Source organism: Plecotus auritus, assembly GCF_963455305.1.
Source record: "Plecotus auritus genome assembly, chromosome: 8".
NCBI lineage: Eukaryota > Metazoa > Chordata > Mammalia > Chiroptera > Vespertilionidae > Plecotus > Plecotus auritus.
This window is the reverse complement of record NC_137782.1, coordinates 20,695,065-20,715,411: the sequence shown is the minus strand read 5'-3', so window position 1 is coordinate 20,715,411 and position 20,347 is coordinate 20,695,065. Positions and strand designations below refer to the sequence as shown.

At 51.3% G+C, this 20,347-nt stretch overlaps 1 protein-coding gene across 1 annotated transcript in view; it reads left to right on the top strand.

The window, feature by feature from the left end:
- Positions 1-20,347, top strand: part of MOCOS (molybdenum cofactor sulfurase) — a 44,603-nt gene that overhangs the window by 3,574 nt on the left and 20,682 nt on the right. The window contains exons 2-8 of the mRNA XM_080683417.1: positions 1,232-1,321; positions 5,596-5,662; positions 6,745-7,392; positions 10,781-10,857; positions 12,426-12,625; positions 17,305-17,421; positions 18,792-19,379. Of these exons, the coding sequence (XP_080539543.1) occupies positions 1,232-1,321; positions 5,596-5,662; positions 6,745-7,392; positions 10,781-10,857; positions 12,426-12,625; positions 17,305-17,421; positions 18,792-19,379 (1,787 nt within the window). The remainder of the gene's footprint in view (positions 1-1,231; positions 1,322-5,595; positions 5,663-6,744; positions 7,393-10,780; positions 10,858-12,425; positions 12,626-17,304; positions 17,422-18,791; positions 19,380-20,347) is intronic.

The following is a 20,347-nucleotide window of genomic DNA, read 5'->3' as shown; positions in this document are numbered from 1 at the left end:
AACTGAAAGCTTTACTCCCTAAAATCAGGAACAAGACAAGGATGTCTGTTCTCACCACTGGTATTCAACATTGCACCAGAGGTTCTAGCCAGGATAGTTAGGAAAGAAAATGAATGGATCTATTTACATTGTATATTCTGGAAAATGTGTTTCAGAGTTTGTTCCCTATCAGTACTTTTAAAGTACCAGATGGGTGTACAATAATCCTTTATTTGAAATACATGGTGATGAACATTTAAGTCATTTCTGATCTTTGTCTATAGCAGACAATACTGTATTGACAAAGATCAGAAAGGAATATCCTCATAGACAGCCCATTTCATAAGAGCACGGTTATTTATAAGATAGAATAATTGATAGGTCAAAGAGAGATTGCATGTTAAAGTATTACCAATATTGCCAAATTGCTGTCCATAAAGAAGTTTTGCTCAGTGGATAGAGCTGTTGGCCTGTGGACTGAAGGGTCCTGGGTTCGATTCTGGTCAAGGGCACATGCTTGGGTTGAGGGCTCGATCCCCAGTAGGTAAGGTTCTGTTATCTCTCATTGTTGATGTTTTTATCTCTCTCTCCCTCTCTCTTCCTCCCTGAAATCAATAAAAATATATTTAAAAAAAAGAAGTTTTACCAATTTGCCTTCCTACCAGCCATGTACCAGCGGGCCTGTTTTCCCACACCTTCACCCATGCAGTGAGTTATCCAACCTTTTGATCTTGACTATCTGATGGTAAACCTCTTACTCTCATCTAATTTGCCTTTCTTGTTTGTGAAAGAGGCTGGAAAGATCATGTAAGTTACTAGTATTCTCTGAAGCGCTCGAAGCTTTAGAGAGATGTAGAATTCACCACGGAAAGCAGAATCAGGGCTCCAGGCCAGCGAGGCTGCACAGACACCGCAGGAGGGTGTGAGTCAGAAGGTGAACTAGCTTTAGGGTCATTAACCAGAGCCGTCTGTTGGGCTCCTCCTTTGTGTGAGAAACACTCCCAGGTTCCTAAGAGAGCTGGTTAATCAGGAAGACTCTCAGGCTCGTTAACATTGAAAGTGCAGTTCTTCCATTGCTCATGTCTGCATTGGGTTAAGAAGCACATCGAGAGGCTGGGAGATAGGAGTGGCCTGATGTTATGCCCAAACGCATCCCGTGGGCACTGCTCACGCTCACATAAACCAGATCTAGGTGCAAGGAGTGGGAAACCACTGAAAGATAACCACAGCTTTATCCTGTGCTTTCTCTCAGGAACTGTCTACCTTGACCATGCAGGAGCCACGCTGTTCCCCCAGAGTCAGCTCAGGAGCTTCACTCGCGATCTCCTGGAAAACGTTTACGGTAAAGAAGAACACACCATCACTGATTTTTGCACTGGGCATTAGCCAACTACATTCAGTGGATCTGTCTCTGCTTAATAAATGTTGGGTTGATAGACGGGAAGGAGCTGGGACCCAAAGCTGAACAAGCATGATGATGAGGGGATCAGGCAAACATATGTCATTCCTTACAACATGCGTGCTGCCGGGATGGGGGAACTGGCTCAGGGGCACGTGTGTTACTTCCAGAAGAAGGGTCGGTGTCAGGAAAGACACAGAGGCACAAGGTACTGTATTTGGTGGTGGGAGGGCCTCTGGGACTGGCACTATACACAGAGTGGGACAACAGGGGAACAGGCATGCGTTCATTCATTCACTCCATAAATATTTGTCAGCCACTCTGGTGTCGGGGGCATGGTGCAAATGGGCACAAAGTAACCAGTCCCTGCCTTCATGGACTCTGGTCTAGTCAGGGCAAGACCTCAAGTCAGTGATCTCCAAGTAAATGTAAATTACCAACCGTGTGAAGGGCTGTGAACCAAAGGCCTCTGGGCCATGGCGTCTGGATCTGCAGAGTGACAGCAGGTGGGCAGTGTGAGCGGCAGGGAAATTTTCTGAGGAGTGGGCTCGATGCTGGAGGGTGAGCAGGAATTCACTCGGAAAAGAGTCAGGAGAAGGGCAAAGGGAATAACACGAGCCAGGACCCTGCTGTGGTTTCAGGAACCAGCCCAGGAGCTCAGAGGGAGGCATGAATGATGGGTGCTCTGTAGAGTTTGAACTTCATTCTAGAAACGATGGCCAGTCACTGAAAGCATTAATCAGCAGCATAATGTGATCAGGAGATAACTTTGGAAAGCAACTTTGAAATAACAGTAGTAGCAGGTGTAACCATGGTAATGATAATAGCAATAAATGATAACAATAACCTGTACTGAGCACTCATTGTGCTTCAGGTACTGTTCCAAATGCTTCATCTGTATTATCTCTCCATCCTCAGGGCAAGCTCAGATACAGGTTCTGTTATCTCTCCTGCTGTCCAAGTGAGGAAACTGCCCAGGGATACAGGTCATTACTCCGAGGCCGCATTGTCAGGAAGTGCTGGGGCTGGGTGCAGTCCGGGGAACTGAGTCTCTAGGCAGCTTGGCTCTCTGGAGTTAATGAAAAGAACTGGCCTGGCCACCTGTTGGGAAACTTGTAGAAGCGGTTCTCATATTGGCTGACTTCCAGTTCCAAAGGCTCTTCCTAGATCCTGTCTTGTTTGTTTTACTTGCTTTGTTTGTTTAGCAGTTTTTTTAAAATTCTTTTTAATTGATTTCAGAGAAGAAGGGAGAGGAAGAGAGAGATAGAAACATCAATGATGAAACAGAATCATTGATTGCCTGCCTCCTGCACGCCTCACAATGGGAATCCAGCTCGCAACCTGGGCGTGTGCCCTGACTGAGAATTGAACTATGACCTCCTAGTTCAGTGGTCGGCAAACTCATTAGTCAACAGAGCCACATGTGGCTCACGAGCCGCGATTTGCCGATCACTGTCCTAGTTCATAGGTCTACGCCAGCCGTGAGCAAACTACGGCCCGTGGGCCGGATCCGGCTGTTCTATCCGGTTCTCTTGCTCTCCCCTCCGCTCCTTTACTTTGAATTTATATTAGTTCACACAAACACTCCATCCATGCTTTTGTTCCGGTCCTCCAGTCCAGTTTAAGAACCCATTGTGGACCTCGAGTCAAAAAGTTTGCCCACCCCTGGTCTACGCTCATCCACTGAGCCATGCCGACTGGGCCAGATTTCTTGAGTTATATTTTATACCCATAAAATTCACATATTTCAAGTGTACAATTCAATGATTTTTAGTTTCACTATAAATCATTTAGAATATTTTCATTCTTCCAATAAAATCTCAGATGCCCATTCATAGTTGATCTCTGTTGCTCCCCCAACCGCTCAACCTGCCCACTCTGTCCCCTCCCTCTCACCCCTGATCTACTACTTTCTGTATCTCTATACAGTTGCCTTTGCTGGACATCTTACCTAATAATAGACAAATATGTAAATTGACCGTACCTCTGTGACGCCCACAGCCAATCAGAATGAGTATGCAAATTAACAAAGATGGCAGTTAATCTGCATATGTAGGTGCTCAGTGGCCTGGGTCCCGGGAACTTTCTCAGCACCCAGGTCACTCCGAGGTAGGCCCTGCATGGGCCCTGAGCAAACTGCGAAGGGCCTGCCATCGGAGCTGAGGGGGCCCCTGCCCAGACCAGAGGCTTGGGGCCTGCGCAGGGGTGGAGCTGGCGATCGGAGGGAGATGGGGGGCCCCTGCCAAGGCCCCAAGCCTCTGGGGGCCTGGGCAGGGTCGGAGCCAGTGATCGGAGGGAGCAGGGGCGCAGCTGGCGATCGGAGGGAGCTGGGGGGCCTGGGCAGGGGCAGAGCCAGTGATCGGAGGGAGCAGGGGCGCAGCTGGCGATCGGAGGGAGCTGGGGGGCCCCTGTCCAGGCCCCAAGCCTCGGCCAAAGGCCCGGAGGCTTTAGGTCTTGGCAGGGTCGGAGCCGGCAATTGGAGGTGAGCAGCAATTGGTGTGAACTACAGAGGAAATACCTTTTCTGACCGCGCATTGGCTAAGCTACCTGTATGCCACTGGTAATGTTCTTAGTAACTTGGGTATAAGAATCAAAAAGGTGATCTAGGGTTTTTCCACCACACTCCTGGAGAAAAACCGAAGGTCTGCTGCTGGAGGGCTAATAAATGTCATAACCTGCCCTAGCCGATTTGGCTCAGTGGATAATGCCTAGGCCTGCCGACCGCAAGGTCTGGGTTTAATTCTGATCAAGGGCATGTACCTAGGTTGCAGGCTCCTCCCTGGCTGGGGCCCAGGTCAGGGCTCATGCAGGAGGCAACCAATCAGTGTCCCTCTCACATTGATGTTTCTCTCTGTCTCTCCCTCTCTCTTCCACACTCTAAAAATCAATGGAAACATAACCTTAGGTAAGGATTAAAAAAAAGAAAGAAAAAATGTCATATCCTATGAAAGACATCTTGAAAATGCCTAAAGAAAGTTGTCATTTTTTCATGGTGAAGGGACTGGAGTCCGTGTTGATAAAAACACCTTGGTGGCTGCAGTGGCTGGCAGTGGCTGCAGTAGTGGGGTGATGGGGCTGGTGCCTTCCCCTGAACAGCCCGGTCGCCCCTCACAAAGGGAGGCCAGACTGCGGCTTAGGCCTGCTCCCCTAAGCCATCAGTAGGACATCCCCTGAGGGCTCCCAGTATGTGAGAGGGGGCAGGCTGGGCTGAAGGACCCCTCCGCCCCCAGTGCACTGGGCCTCTAGTCTATATATATATGTATATATAAAAGGCTAATATGCAAAGTGTCACCTCGGGAGTTCGACTGGGAGACCAGGAGTTCGATCTCTCACTATGACGTGTGCTGACCACCAGGGGGCGGCACAGAATGAAGGAAGGCCCCAGCCAGCAGCAGGCAGCCTGAAAGCCCCGATTGGCCCTGATTACCGGCCAGGCTTAGGGACCTACCCATGCACGGATTTTGTGCACCAGGCCTCTAGTTTTATATAAGTGGAATCATGCAATATGTGATCTCTGTGTCTGGTGTCTTTTTTTAAAAAAATCTTTATTGTTGAAAATCTTACATATGTCCCCTTTTTTCCCTCCATTGACCCCTTCTAGCCCACCCCCGCACCCCACCCCATGGCGTCTTTCACTAAGCATGCTTTTGAGTTTCATGCATGACATAGCCAGTAGTTTGTTCCTCTTTATTGCCAAATAAAAATTTTAAAAAATATATTTTATTGATTTTTTTACAGAGAGGGAGGGAGAGGGATAGAGAGTTAGAAACATTGATGAGAGAGAAACATGGATCAGCTTGCTTTCTGCACACCCCCTATTGGGGATGTGCCCGCAACCAAGGTACATGACCTTGACTGGAATCGAACCTGGGACCCTTCAGTCTGCAGGCTGACCCTCTATCCACTGAGCCAAACTGGTTAGGGCACCAAATAATTTTTCATTGTACAGATATGTTACATTTTATCTATCTGTTCACCAGTTGATCGACATTTATGTTTCCAGAATTTAGCTTTACAAATAGAGCTGCTATGAACATTCTTGTGCATGAATTTTTGTGTGGACATGTTTCCATTTCTTTTGAGTATATAGGAGTGGAATCATATAATAGTTTTATGCTTAACTTTTTGAGAAACCAAGGGAGAGGGTTTTGGATGAATAGAAAAGGAGAGACCATAAGTAGTGAGTGACTTGATGGCTTTGCTTTGTAACCCCTCAGGTAACCCTCACAGCCAGAACATCAGCAGCAAGCTCACCCAGGACACCGTGGAGCAGGTGCGCTACAGGTGAGTGGCAGGGACGCCCTCTGGAGCAGGCTCTCCTAGGTGTATGGACATGCTTCCTACACCTGCCCACATCCCAGGTTCTGAATTGGTTTCAGGAAGATCACATTCAGTTAAATGGCCACACACACAATGAAAAAGAGCAGGGTCTGAGGTTGGGAAGGTGAGAGTGAGCAGGTGCCAAAGGGGGCCGACCAGAAGCACAGAGAGGCAGCTGTGTGTGGCTCTGGGCTGGTGCCCTAGTTCCTGGGGACCAGAGTAATAAGGACTGACACAGGTCCTAAGTCTTGTTTTTAGAGAGAATAAAAACAGTTTCTCTGGTTTTTCTTTTCATGTTTATTTAAAAAATATATATTTTATTGATTTTTTACAGAGAGGAAGGGAGAGGAATAGAGAGTTAGAAACATAGATGAGAGAGAAACATTGATCAGCTGCCTCCTGCACACTCCCTACTGGGTGTGTGCCCGCAACCAAGGTACATGCCCTTGACTGGAATCAAACCTGGGACCCTTGAGTCCGCAGGCTGACGCTCTATCCACTGAGCTAAACCAGTTAGGGCTTCATGTTTCATTAGGCATCTTGTTTTATTCATCCCCCCCTTTTTACTAATATTTGCACATGAAACAGCTCTTTATATTTTTCCACATGTAGTAATTAGCGTTCGGTAAATAATTTCCAAGTGGTACTTAAAGTTACTTGAATTGATACAATTTCAAATTATTTCCAATTTGAAAGGGATACTGGATTGCCGATATTAAAAGCAACGTGAAACAAGCTGGGGACTTAAAACTTATGGTAGAGCCAGAGTAGACCAAGAGGGGAGGGTGTTTTCAACTAAGGCAAGGCAGCTGTGGGTTCTCATCTCCTGCGGCGGGGGCTGGGACTTGGGAGGCAAGGTGATTTTGCCAGTTTGAATCCATTGGTGAACTCTTCCCACACCTGTTCTGACTTCACGGTGATGGCAGAGCCTATCTGGGTTTGGTTCTAGCTATTCGGGCAGAGAGATGCCATGTGTAGTGGAAATGCAGCTAATTGCAAACATTGAGCGCGAGTGAGCCCAGCCGCCGCGCGATGCTGTTTTCCAGGGTCCTGGCGCACTTCCACACCTCCCCGGAGGACTACAGCGTGATTTTCACCGCCGGGAGCACGGCTGCCCTTAAACTGGTGGCGGAAGCCTTTCCGTGGGTGTCCCGGGGCCCCCAGAGCAGCGGGAGCCTGTTCTGTTACCTCACCGACAGCCACACCTCCGTGGTGGGCATGCGGATGGTCGCCACAGCCAGGAATGTCACTTCCATCCCCGTCAGGCCGGAGGACATGTGGTCGGCAGCGAAACAGGGTGCTTCCGCCAGCGACCGCGACCGCCAGCTTCCGCATCTCTTCTGTTATCCCGCTCAGAGTAACTTCTCTGGCACCAGATACCCGCTGTCCTGGATAGGAGAGGTCACGTCGGGGCGCATGTGCCCGGTGAGCGCGCCCGCACCGGGGCGGTGGTTCGTGCTGCTGGACGCAGCCTCCTACGCGAGCACCTCCCCTTTGGACCTGTCGGCTCACCAGGCGGATTTCGTCTCCCTCTCCTTCTACAAGATCTTCGGCTTCCCCACCGGCCTGGGGGCGCTGCTGGTGCATAATCGGGTGGCTCCCCTGCTGAGGAAAACCTACTTTGGAGGAGGCACAGCCGCTGCATACCTGGCAGGAGAAGACTTCTACATCCCCAGGCCGTCCGTGGCAGAAAGGTCACCTCGCGTGGGAGTGGCTGGGGCAGAGTCCAGCGAGTCTGGGGTCTGGCTGTGCAGCCTGTAGGGGTTGGCCATTCCTGGCAGGGACGGAGGCTGGTGGCAGGCTCAGATGTGGGGGGCAGAGGCCATGGCTCAGTGAACTCCGCTCCTGTTTGTGGGCCCCTTTAGCGGTGGGAGCACAAGAGCTGCGGGTGAGAACTGCACGCAGAAGAGGTGAGAGGTCCTCAGAGAGGAAGGAGGGGGCCCCAGGCCTTTGCACAGAGTGTTGGTGAGGGGTGTCCATGAAAGCAGAGATTTGAACGATTTTGAACAATTGTGCACACACGTTGACAGCACAGCTGGCTTTTAGCAGCTAGCATCAGCTCAGCTTGGCCTCGGTTAATAGGAGGAATCAGTTAAATGAGAGGCCACCGGGCTTGTGGGGCACTGCTAACAGCTGCCTCTGTAAGCCCCGCGGTGCGGTGCAAAGGACGTTGGAGGGCAGGCAGCTACTTGGCATCCAACTCACAGGCCTCTGCTGGGGTTTTCCCAGGCTGCAGGGCAGGCGACGTGGCTCATGCTCAGGAATTTCCCAGATGGTGATGGGACCATAAGGTCTAATATGTGAGAGGCTGAAACTGGTAGCTGAGAACTCAGGGTTCTGCTGGTTCCAACAGGAGGGGGTGCCACGGGGTTGGGCAGGTTGGGTCACCTGCTGGTGTCTGAGAAGGCCTGGGGCCTGGATGGGAAGGGGGCCAGATCCTCCACAGACCCAGGTGCAGTCTCAAGGGTCCTGCAGAGATGGGGGTGGCTTTGGCAGTAGAGTCATTGGTCATGTGAATAGGCCCCAGAGCTGGTTTCGCTGGGGAGTGAGTCCCAACTCCAACACACCCCAGCCGTGGGGACAGGGGCATGTGGCTTGATCTCGGCACCTCCTGTTTTTCCTATAAAGTAGGTCTCTAGCCTTGGCCGGTGTGGCTCAGTTGGTTCAGTGTCATCCATACACCGAAAGGTTGCAGGTTCGATTCCTGCATACCTAGGTTGTGAGTTCAATCCCCGGTTGGGGCACATACGATAAGGCACTAATTGATGTTTCTCTCTCACATTGATTTTTTTCTCTCTCTCTCTTCCCCTCTCTTAAATCAACAAGCATGTCCTCGGGTGAGGATTAAAAATAAAAAAAGTGGCTCTCTAAAAGGATACAATTCTTTAGCGCTAACAGATGAAGCACCAAGATGGAGTTGGCATCAATACATTGTGAGGCTATTTGATGTCTTTATTTAGAACGTCCCATAGTTGGGGGACTCTAAAACAGAAACACTAATGTAAAACCTTTTGAATACAAGTGTGATAAGTTAATGTGTAACATAATTGAGAAAAGAAAGACAGCCACAACATATAAATTAAAAGCAGAACAACATGACAACCCAAACTTTATTGAGCCAATAGGGCATGTGAAGGCAGGGAGAAGTGGGCAGCTCGTTCCAGGCAGGTGTGGGTGGGCTGGGCCGGCCCAGACCACTTTCCTCCCATTTGGGTGGGTTGTCTTGTGGCAGGTGCCACGCCGAGATGCCCAGCAAGCTGAATTTTTTTCTTGTGAACTTAGGGCTAGAACTCAAGAAAGTTAATACGCAACCTACATGTTTCTTGAACATGTTACCTAGACCAGTGGTCGGCAAACTGCGGCTCGCGAGCCACATGCAGCTCATTGGCCCCTTGACTGTGGGTCTTCCACCAAATACCACAGCCTGGGTGAGTCTATTTTGAAGAAGTGGCGTTAGAAGAAGTTTAAGTTTAAAAAATTTGGCTCTCAAAAGAAATTTCAATTGTTGTACTGTTGATATTTGGCTCTGTTGACTAATGAGTTTGCCGACCACTGACCTAGACCATGTTGTTCATCTTTTCTATTTGATAACTCAATCTTTGATGAAAACAAGCAATCTCCCTTTAATTATTAATTATTGATTAATAAATAGTTATTTATTAATTATCAATTAATAAATAGTTATTTATTATTGGTCAATTAATAACAAGTCATTATTGGCAAATAATGTTAAATTTATTAAAGATTAATTAGGTGCTAATTCATTAGTGGTTAATCAACTAGTAGTTTATTATTGATCCACGGATTCTGTATGTCCATTAATTACCATTCATTTTATAAGGAAACTAATATTGCAGCAACAATATTTTGAGCAAACCTTATCCCTGCAGTATTAACATACAGAACACAATATTCTCACTGAAAGCTTCAGCTTGCACCAGGCTGCTGTTTGCCACCACCCTTCATCCCGATGCTTGCGGACCTCCCAGTGTCCCCCGCTGTCCCATCGCTTCTGCAGCAGCCAGAGGTGCCTTGTCAAAGTCTAGGCCCCATCCTGTCACTCCTCTGTGCTCAGGGCCCTCAAGTCCCTGCTAGCTCATCCGGGGTGGAAGTCCTCTGACTGTATCTCCTACTCCCCCACTTTGCCCGCTCCCGCCCGGCCCCCGGGGCCTCCTTGCTGCTGGGGGGTGTGTGCCAGGCTCCCTATGCCCCGGGCTGCTGTTCTCTCTGAAACTGTGGACTCAGCTGTTTCAAAATGAGCGGCCGTCCCCGCTCCCTCATGTCCACACCTCTTTGCTCAAATGGTCTCCCTCGGAGAGGACCTCCCTGACCCCCTCTCTAGCGCGGCCGCCGGCCCTCTGCTTTATGCACCTTCCTCGCACTTGTCACCACTGGCGTGTTGCTTATTTGGCTTCTCTCTGCCTGGATGTTGCTTGTTGTGCCTTGTTTCCGGGCCCTCAGGAGAATGGAAGCGCGTGAGGGCAGGGCTTCTACCTGTCACGTTCACTGTGGCATCCTGGGCACCTAGAACAGTGCCCAGCACCCAGCTGGCAAAGATCTGGTGAATGATTATAAAATGCCAGCGCACGAACCCCTGGATAATCAGGAAGAGGGGCGTCTACTGTGTAGAGAGCCTCATGGTTTTTAGAGAAGCCTGTGGCTCTGTAGACTTTGGAATCTCAGGCTCTTGCAAAGATGCCCCCCGGGGCACCGCTGATCACACTGACGTGGTGCCCTGCCAGTGGGGCCCTCTTGGGGTCAAGTGCAGTGTTTCAAGAGCCCACAGCCCTTGAGGGTCTGTCAAATTCAAAGTCTTCTTGGGGCAGCCAAGCATCTCGCTGCTTGTTCATGTCTCAGATGGCGACTGTCTTTGGGGCCTTTTGTCGCTGCTCCAGCCCGCCCTGGGGAAGCTGCGGGTGGGTCTGGTGTGCAGAGCCCTCTGTCCTGAGGAGGAGAGTGATGCTTATGAGGCGGCAGAGAGAGGGTGTTCACAGATGTGGCTGAGCCTGAGTCATTACATGCCACAACATGCATGTGGAGACGCGGCCCCCGCTTGACCTCCTTCTCTCACCCTGGTTACAGGTTTGAGGATGGCACCATCCCGTTCCTTGACGTGATAGCGCTCAAACACGGATTTGATGCCCTAGAGCGCCTCACAGGTAGGGGGACATTGTTATCCGGTGGAATTTGCTCCCGTAGCCTGCGTCCTCTGGGGAGCCCAGCCCAGGGGGATTCAGATGAAGAAGAGTGGGCACACGGCAGCTGTACAGTGACCGCCTTTAGAGCCGGCGCTAAAGAACGTCTAAGTGACCCCTGAGGCAAAATCAAGGGACTGGGGCTTTTTGTCAGTTACAGAGCATTTTTGCAGGTAAGAGACAGCCCGAGGCAGGACATGAATCGCCTCACAGAAGCAGAGGAGACATCCCGGCTCCTGCTGGGACAGGTTACAGGTCCCGAGACCTCCTCCGCTCTTACCTTGCTGGGTGCCCCCTGCAGCCCCACCCGGGCGCATGGCTAGCCTGCTTCATCCACAGAGGAGCTTGTGCTCAGAGAGGCCACGTGCCTTCTCCAGGGCCAGGGAGCTGGCAAATGGGAGGCGAGGATTTACACCCAGACAACTAAGGCCTGACCCTGAGCCTCCAACCACCGTGCCTGCCGCTGGCCTTTGCACGTTTCCCTTCTGATGAGCGCTCAGGGGTGTGGGCAGATTGGGGCGCTCGCTGTAGGCTGACACAGACAGATGCCACTTCCCATCAACTGGGCCTTGACACAAAGGTGCAGGCCTGGAGGAACCTCCGGCTGCTGAGCCGGGCATCCGCCATCCTGCTGTGCCCCTTCTAGAGGCTGAGCTTCTAGAGCTGGCGGCACCGCTTGTACCACGTGGAGAGGGCCCTGGGGTGAACCAGGGGCGTGGCTTCATGGTTAGGCAGCCCTTTCTCCGTCTCTTTCGTCACAACCATGGGACCCTGCAGGTCCTTAGCCTTAGCCCAACACTGGAGGCGGACGGGCCTCATGGGAGGAGGGAGGTGCCCTGCAGGGAGGTGGGTGGGCAGCAGCCAGGACAGAGCGGAGGTAATCAGGAAAGACACTGAAAAAGAGTGCTTTCCCCAGGAAAGATAGGAACATGGCACCCAAACGCAAGTGGCAGGGTCTGACAGGGCCGGGGCACCTTTGAAAGTAGATTGACAATGTCAGTTTTCCAATAGAGCAAACCCCGATTTTTCCAACTTCATGGTTTTTTTAAAAAGATTGTAGTAAGTGTGTAAGATTATATATATGAATGGCAGGTGTTCCCATGGGAAAACTCAGCCATGGTAAACTTGTTCAGTACCAAAGACCTACACATTTATCGTATGGGCAGTACCAAATATTTACAAGTATTTTAAATCATTAACATCGCCCTCAGTTTGGCTCAGTGGATAGGGCGTCGGCCTGCGGACTGAAGGGTCCCAGGTTCGATTCCGGTCAAGGGCATGTACCTTTGCTGCGGGCACATCCCCAGTAGGGGGTGTGCAGGAGGCAGCTGATCGATGTTTCGACGTTTCTAACTCTCTATCCCTCTCCCTTCCTCTCTGTAAAATATCAATAAAATACATTTAAAAAAAAATAAAATCATTAACATCAGGTCCAAGTTTGCCAGTTACAATGATCTCGTTTTCTTAAAAACGAGCGAGTGCATTTTCTATAAAGTTAATAATTGTCTCTGGCGTCTTCTCCTGTTTTTGAGGCGGCATGGAGAATGTGCAGCAGCACACCTTCACCTTGGCGCAGTACACCTACACCGCCCTGCGCTCCCTCCAGTACCCCAACGGGGCCCCGGTGGTACGGATCTACAGCGACTCTGCGTTCCACAGCTCAGAGGTGCAGGGTCCAGTCATCAATTTCAACGTGCTCGACGCCAACGGGTGCATCGTTGGTTACTCCCAGGTGGGTTTTCTTCCCATCGCACCTATCTGTTCACAGCAGGATCGCTCTTGTCTGGAACTCGGCAGCCTCCCCAGTCCCGAAATGTGCAGTCAAGGCCTCTGGGCCTTTGCAGGAGCCGTGACGAAGCCCAGGCTCGGCTGCAGAGGCCAGGCCCCTTCCGAGGAAGCTCTTTGCAAGCATGTCTGCTTAGTCCTTCAGCCTCTTTACCCAGCCAGTAGTCAACTGCAAGTGGGGAGAGAGAGGCGAGTCTCTGACAGCGGTGCAAAGGGACAGAGCTGCTAGCTAAGAGGACGCCCTAAAGTCGTGTCGGCAGGAAAGCCGTGGAGACCAAGCACCATGTCTGAGGTCATTGATGCACAGACAGCTTGGTAGCCCCAGTGACACTCGAGAGCATATCACAGTGTCATGCAAAACCATAGGCCCGTTCTCACCATTTGTTTGTATGCTGCTTGCAAATCAGAACTCTCCTCTCTCTCTCTCTCTCTCTCTTTTTTTTTTTTTTTTTTTTTTTTTTTTAAGACAAGTGGAAACAATGTCCTTAGAACCACAGAAGCCCTTGCTTGTGCCACGTTCACGCATAGCATGAATTCAAAGGCTTTGGTGGGTTGGTTATAGAGGCGCTTCTGCAGGTATATTCTTTGTATCTATTTTCTCATGAAAATAGCGCTAGTAGGGGTCTGTAGGCCAGGAACTGCTTGCATTCTTGCCACAGTTGAGTAAGCTGGTCACTGGCCAGTCTTTTAAAAAGTCCAAAGTCACACCAAGCGGTTGTGACATGGCGGTTGGTGGTCACCAGAGGGAGTGTTACAGACTGGACGTGGGGAGCCCAGGTCCTTCCCAGAGCCGGGGTTCCTGCAGCTGCTCTGTGAGGAGCAGATGTGGTCAACAAATACCTTTGGAGGATGGTTGTCTTCTTCCCTGGAAAGCTTCTATCCCCACACACCTTTGTCAAACCCAGAATTTCTCAAACAAAATCCATTTCTCAAGGAATAATTTTTTCCTCTTCTGAATAGCCACAAACTTTCTGAGGAATAAACTTGAGAAATATTCTTCTGGGTTTTCACTGGTGTTGGAGACACAACCATCATTGGCAGCAATGAGTGAGGTGCTTCCCTAGGGGCTCCATTGCTCTGAGAGTCTCTTGAGTAGGTTGACTGCAGACCCCCGAGAGCCCCTTAGCTATATACCTGAAGAAGCAGCCCCAAAACTACTCAGAATCATGTAATTTGAAGAGTGTGTGTGTGTGTGTGTGTATGAAAAATGCATGGAGACAAAAGGTTTGCCTTCTTAGATATGCTATTCTAGGTCATTGGTAAAATAAGTTTTATTTTTCTTTTTAAAAAATATATTTGCATTGATTTCAGAGAGGAAGGGGGAGGGAGAGAAAGATAGAAACATCAATGATGAAAGAGAATAATTGATCAGCTGCCTCCTGCACGCCCCACACTGGGGATCAAGCCCACAACCCAGGCATGTGCTCTGAATGGGAATCGAACCATGACCTCCTGATTTATAGGTCGACACTCAACCACTGAGCCACACTGGCCGGGCAAATAAGTTTTCTTCTTAAACCTAAAATCAGTTTATGTTTCCTGAGGGTTAGAGAAGATGGTGTGAAGTGTGCTGTGGCCGGTAGAGCGGGGAAAGAATTCCCATTTGCTCAGAGATGCTTCAAAGAAGAGGGACCGGCAGGGAGAGGGAGCGGCCTGTCCAGGCACCTCACTGACTTCACCAGGAATGTCATTCCCACAGCCAAGTGTCTCCCTCTGTGGTTTGTAGAGGAAGCTGGTCCTATGAGTAGATTCCGCGGCTGAGGCCAGGCCAGCTGTGCTGGTGCAGGAAGCCCAGCTGTGTTCTTCCTGGGCTGAGGGAGCTTCGCAGTGTGGGGACCAGACGGCGTCCTGGTTGGGTTTGGCTGTCTCTTTCCGGGGTGTGTGAAAAAAACGTAGCCTTCTCTGAGGAGCCTTTGGGTTCTTGGTTCAGACATCCAGGCCTCCTACTTTCATTCTGGATTCAGATTCCGACTGCCTCTTGCTGGCTCTGGGAGCTTGAGCGAGTGAATTCAAACTCTCCATGTCTATATGAAGTGGGGATAACATGCACCTTGCCGGTAGTGTTGTCATGAGGATTAAATGAGACACACAGACAGCCCCTTAGTACAACGCCTACGATGAAGCAAATGCTCAATAAACATTGAGCACCAAGGCTTCTGGGCGGGGAGTCTCAGGTGCTACCTGGTGGTCAGGCCTGTTCCTCACCCTCCCTGGATGCAGGGCTCATCCAGCCACAGCAACCTTCACCTCGCTGGGCACAGGACAGGCCTGTGTGGGATTCAGCAGGCTTGAGAGAGAGAAAACTCCGCCACGATGGGAAATTTGGGTGAAGAGAAGGATGGCCCAAACAGCATCTTCTACTGCATCCTCTTCTAGGCGGGGTTCCTGTCTCTTCCCCTTGAATCTTGGTGGGTTTACGACTTGCTCATAACCAATAGAATGTCCCAGGTGATATTGCATGCCTTTGGAGGCTAGGTCAGAAAAAATGAAGCCACGCCGGCCTTGTTCCCTGGGTCACTCACTTTTGGAGCCCCGAGTGACCATGTAAGAAGTTCTACCCGGAGGCTGTCCTGCTGTGAGGAAGCCACGCCCAGGGAGAGGCCAGGGTAGGCACTGTATGGTGGCAGTGCTATTTTGAGCCCGCCTAGCGGGGAGGCCAGATACACACATGAGTAAGTCAGTCTCCAGGCGATTCCAACCTCCAGTGCCACCTCACTCCCAGCTTTTGAGTCCTCCCAACCGAGACTTGAGAAATTAAGAATCAGAGTCAGGTCACCTCCTCGGTGCCCTTTCTCAATTCCTGACCCACCGTAGCCAAGAGCACAATAAAATGGTTGTTTTATTCCACCAAGTTTGAGTGGCTTGCTTGGCAGCAATGATAACTAGGAGTGGGTGGGGAGAAGGCAGCTATGGGTGACTTCTGATTGAGTGCGCGGGAGTTGGGGTTGGGGGAGTGAGGTGCTTCCCTAGGGGCTCCATTGCCACTAATCCCTTAGTAGAGTGCTGTTCTCAGAATGTCCACTAGAGGGCGCTATTGCAACTAATCCCTTCCTCCGCCCCTGGGAATGGGGTTGGCCAGACCCAGAGATGCTGCCAGGTCTCATCTCAGATTCCTGAGATGTCATGATTGGATTTCCACATCACTGAGCTGTTCCTTAGGGCTAAAGGAGTGGAGTTGTTTTCGGAGGCCTCTTGGTTCAGCCCAGAGAATAGCTTCTTCTCATTCTGATAGTCCAGGGGAGACAGCCATGGTCTTGACAAGAGAGGTACCATTGCCAGCACTCCCAGCCAGGGCCCAGGCTGGCCCAGGTGACCTGTGGTCTTCAGAGGGCGCGGTATATGTGGCTGCTCTGGCGACCCAACACGTGACTTCCCAGGGAGGCAAGTTTCCAGGGCTTACCCCACTGCTCAAGATGTATTTGTTTCCTTGAACGCAGTTAGGTGACGCCCCTGAGTTTAACCTGAGTCACCGGGGCTGAGGCCCCTCACTGGGCCTCCAGGCCCTTGGAGGAATGGAGCCCTTGGCCCACAGCAGAAGAGCTAGGACAAACGTCCTCCATGTAACGCTGCCTGTGTGAATGGGAATCACCTCCCAGCGCTGCCAGGGGACAGGAAAACGCCTTGGAACTTCTGGATTGAACAACAATTCTGGGATTCAGCCCAAAGTTAGGCCATTATGAAAAGCTAATGGATAACACACAGGGTCAACACAGTAATGTCTTCAGTACGGGCTGTGAGCCTAGGGGGGGCTGCTCTGAGTGGTAGCTCAGCTGGGCCTGCTCTGGGATCGATCCCGTGGCGGAGGTGCCAAGGGCTGCCCACGTCGCAGCCGCACTGGGGTTCTGTACTTATTCATCTCGCTTGAAATGCGTGGGCCCTAACTTGGAATTTTGGCCTAATTTTTTTTTTAAAGTATTTTTTTTGAAAGGGAAAGAGGGAGAGAGAGAGAGCGAGAGGGAGAGAGAGACAGAGAGATTTGTTGTTCCACTTATTTATGCATTCATTGGTTGATTCTTGTATGTGTCCTGACTGGGGACTGAACCCCCAACCTTGGTGTATCAGGATGACACTCTAACCCGGTGGTTCTCAACCTTTCTAATGCCGCGACCCTTTAATACAGTTCCTCATGTTGTGGTGACCCCCAACCATAAAATTATTTTCGTTGCTACTTCGTAACTGTAATTTTGCTACTGTTAATGAATCGTAATGTAAATATCTGTGTTTTCTGATGGTCTTAGGCTCTACAGCAGCGGTTCTCAACCTGTGACTCTACAGTAGCAACGAAAATAATTTTTTGTCACCACAACATGAGGAACTGTATTACAGGGTCGCGGCATTAGAAAGGTTGAGAACCACTGCTCTAACCAATCAAGCTCCCTGGCCAGGGCGATACTTTCTCTTTTCTCAGGCATACGTCTATATCCCACTGGATAAACCTTAATGATCAGTAACATCTTATAAAGTGTGTTTAGTGAAGATCATGGCACTTTAGAGCAAACTTGCAGGCTCCTATTTTCATTTTATTGTTAGGCAAGAGAGGTCCATATAATGACCTGAAACTCTGTCCCAGGCCGTCGAGTAATGCCAGTCGTTCCTCACCTGTTCCGTGTCACATTCAACCCGCAGGTGGAGAAGATGGCCAGTCTTTTCAACATCCAGGTGCGCACCGGCTGCTTCTGCAACACGGGGGCCTGCCAGCGGCACCTGGGGATCAGTGACGAGATGGTCAAGAAGCACCTTCAGGTGGGTGTCAGGCCCTGCGGCTCAAACGCTTGCCAGCAACACCCCAGGGTGGCGCCCCCAAGAATCCTGGAGGCTGGCCTGGTGTCGGGGTGGGCGCTGATTCACTTTCTAAGCCCACGCTGTGGATGTGCAAAGGAAACGGATCAACAAGCATGGAAAATGCCTCAGGATGGTATCTCCATGAAAGTCATTTTTTACTTTGAAGGCAAAATGTAAAGGCTGAAGAGGGGTTTTGACAGGGGGCAAGCATGCGTGGGAATATGCTCTTACATGCAGAAGGCCCTTAATTAGCCCATCCCGATCAGGGTAAAAATCTCCAGCTGGAGTCCCCTCGTCCTGGGCTGGGTGAGGGGGGAGGGGCATTCGCATCCATCAGAGCTCCTCCCTCCTCCCTCCTCCCTCCTCCCTCCTCCCTCCTCCCTCCTCCCTCCTCCCTCCTCCCTCCTCCCTCCTCCCTCCTCCCTCCTCCCTCCTCCCTCCTCCCTCCTCCCTCCTCCCTCCTCCCTCCTCCCTCCTCCCTCCCCCGGCGCTGAGGATTTCACTTCAAGGGAAAGCTGTTGGGAACCCTTTCATAACAGTTTGAGTGGCAGAGAGCCCTTATTTATTTAGGAATAGTTTCAACTTGAGTTTTGTTTGGTTTCCAGTAAATATTGCATATATTAGTTCCCCACCAACCATGACCATGTTTTATTTGAAAAGAGAGAGAGGGAAGCTCAGAACACAAACAAGGAAGTCCAGGTGTGATGTTTGATCCTGTGGAATGAATGCCAGGCCCCACCTCCCTGGAGGACTGACCCGGATTAGGGGCTGGGAAGGGGGGCGTCCTGGGCAGTGACCAACACAGGGGAGCTGAGCTCGGGGAGGCACGGGGACCGGGGACCTCTCGCCTTTCTCCCCCCCACCCCCCGCCCCGCCCCGCAGGGACCCTCGAGCTTCCTTCGGCTTTTGTAGTGGCCTCAGGAGGGTGGTTCATAGGGCAGCATCTCAAAGGGCAGCTGCCAGGGATGCAGGCCTCCCTGGTTCTGAGAGGCTGAAGGGCGTGGCCAGCGGGTGTCCTCCCACCTCAGCCCTGGGCGGACCCCGAAGGTGAGCCCTCAGCGCTGCGGAAGCCTTGGCTCTGTGCGCAGCTCTGGGTAGACGCTTTCCGTGAAGTGTTTCCTTTAAGCGCTTCATGGCCCCTGAGATCAGTGTTGACCCCGATTTGCACTTGAGCCAAGGGCGATCTAGACAGTGAGCCCCTGCTGCGGGACTGCGTTGCAGGCATGCAGCACAGGTTAGAGGTGCGATTCCATTTTCGGGGTCCATTTATTTTACAAGGTGAACAAAATTTATCTGTGAGGAGCAGCTGACTTCGTTCCCTTCTCTTCCAGGCTGGTCATGTCTGTGGAGATGACGTGGACCTCGTAGATGGGCAGCCGACAGGGTCTGTGAGGATTTCATTTGGATACATGTCTACTCTTGAGGATGCCCAAGCCTTTCTCAAGTTCATCATAGCCACCCGACTGCGCCCGCAAAGTAGCCAGCCTGTTCTTCAGGCTGCCCCTGGGGAGGCTGGCGCCGTACCAGCAGAGACCGAGGCTCAGAGCACTGTGCTTGCCACTGTGCCCACCACCGTGCCCGCCACCGTGCCCACCACCATGCCCACCACCATGCCCACCACTGTGCCCGCCACCGTGCCCGCCACCGTGCCCATCCCTGGGCATATCACCGTGTCCACCGTGCCCACCACCGGGCACAGACCTAGTCCCTCTCCTCAGGAAGACACCCCCACAGCCTCCAGGGCCGGGAATGACTGGCCCCCTGCTGTGGGTGCTGTGTGTTTGCATCCACCGCTGGAGGCCACCAGGACCCTGCAGGCCCCTCCAGAGAAAGCGGCAGCAGCCCCGGGTGGGGGCCTTGGGCCACATGTCATCACCAACCTTTTCCTCTACCCCATCAAGTCCTGTGCTGCGTTTGAGGTAAGGGTTACAATGGCAGAATGGAGAGGGCTGCTTTTTTTGTTTATAATGTGGGGTTTTTTTGGGGGCAAAGTGCAGGAAAAGGTAAGAATATGAAAAAACATGCAGAAAATCCTACTCAAGGCCAGAGCATTGTGATGTATGAAGAGCCATTCTGTCTGCCTTTCTTGGTTTGGGCTGACTTTCGAACATGGCTCTGCCTGCTTGCGGGGGCCCTTGAGGGGACCCTGAGTGGTGAACGCCTGCTTACTGTTTTTTGTTTTTTGCTTTTTAAAATAATATATTTCTTTATTGGCGTCAGAGAGGAAGGGAGAGGGAGAGAGAGAGAGAAACATCAATGATGAGAGAATCATCGATTGGCTGCCTCCTGCACGCCTCCTACTGGGGATCGAGCCCACAACCTGGGCATGTGCCCTTGACTGGAATTGAGTCAGGACCCTTCAGTCCGCAGGCGGATGCTCCATCCACTGAGCCAAACGGGCTAGGGCCTGCCTGCTTACTGCTAATAATTATGGATACAACTTTCAGCGAATGCATGGGCTGCCTCCTTAATGAGGCATTTTATGTGCCTGGTTTCATTCGATTCTTAAAACAACAATGTGAGACGCATGGTAGTATCACCCCCATTTTGTAGAGATGGAGCCCGAAGACCACTGAGGTGAAGCGCTTTACCCAGGTCACCTGCTAACAGGGCAGAGCAGGGCCTGAATTCAGGTCTGTGACTCCTTATGCGACGTGTCCCCCTCAGCCCTCCCCGTGGAAGTGAACTATGCTATGTCTAAAAGCAGCTGGCCTGGGGTCACCCGAGCTGGGAGACGGGAGCACCTGCCTTGGCACCCCCCTTGGCCAAAGTGAGGCTGCCTTTGTCACCTATGTGCGTCCACATCCCAGGCCCAGGTCCCAGAATCCCGAGCCTCTTGGGTGACAGGCTCCCTGGCTCTTGGTCAGACATACGGGGGTCAGGGCTG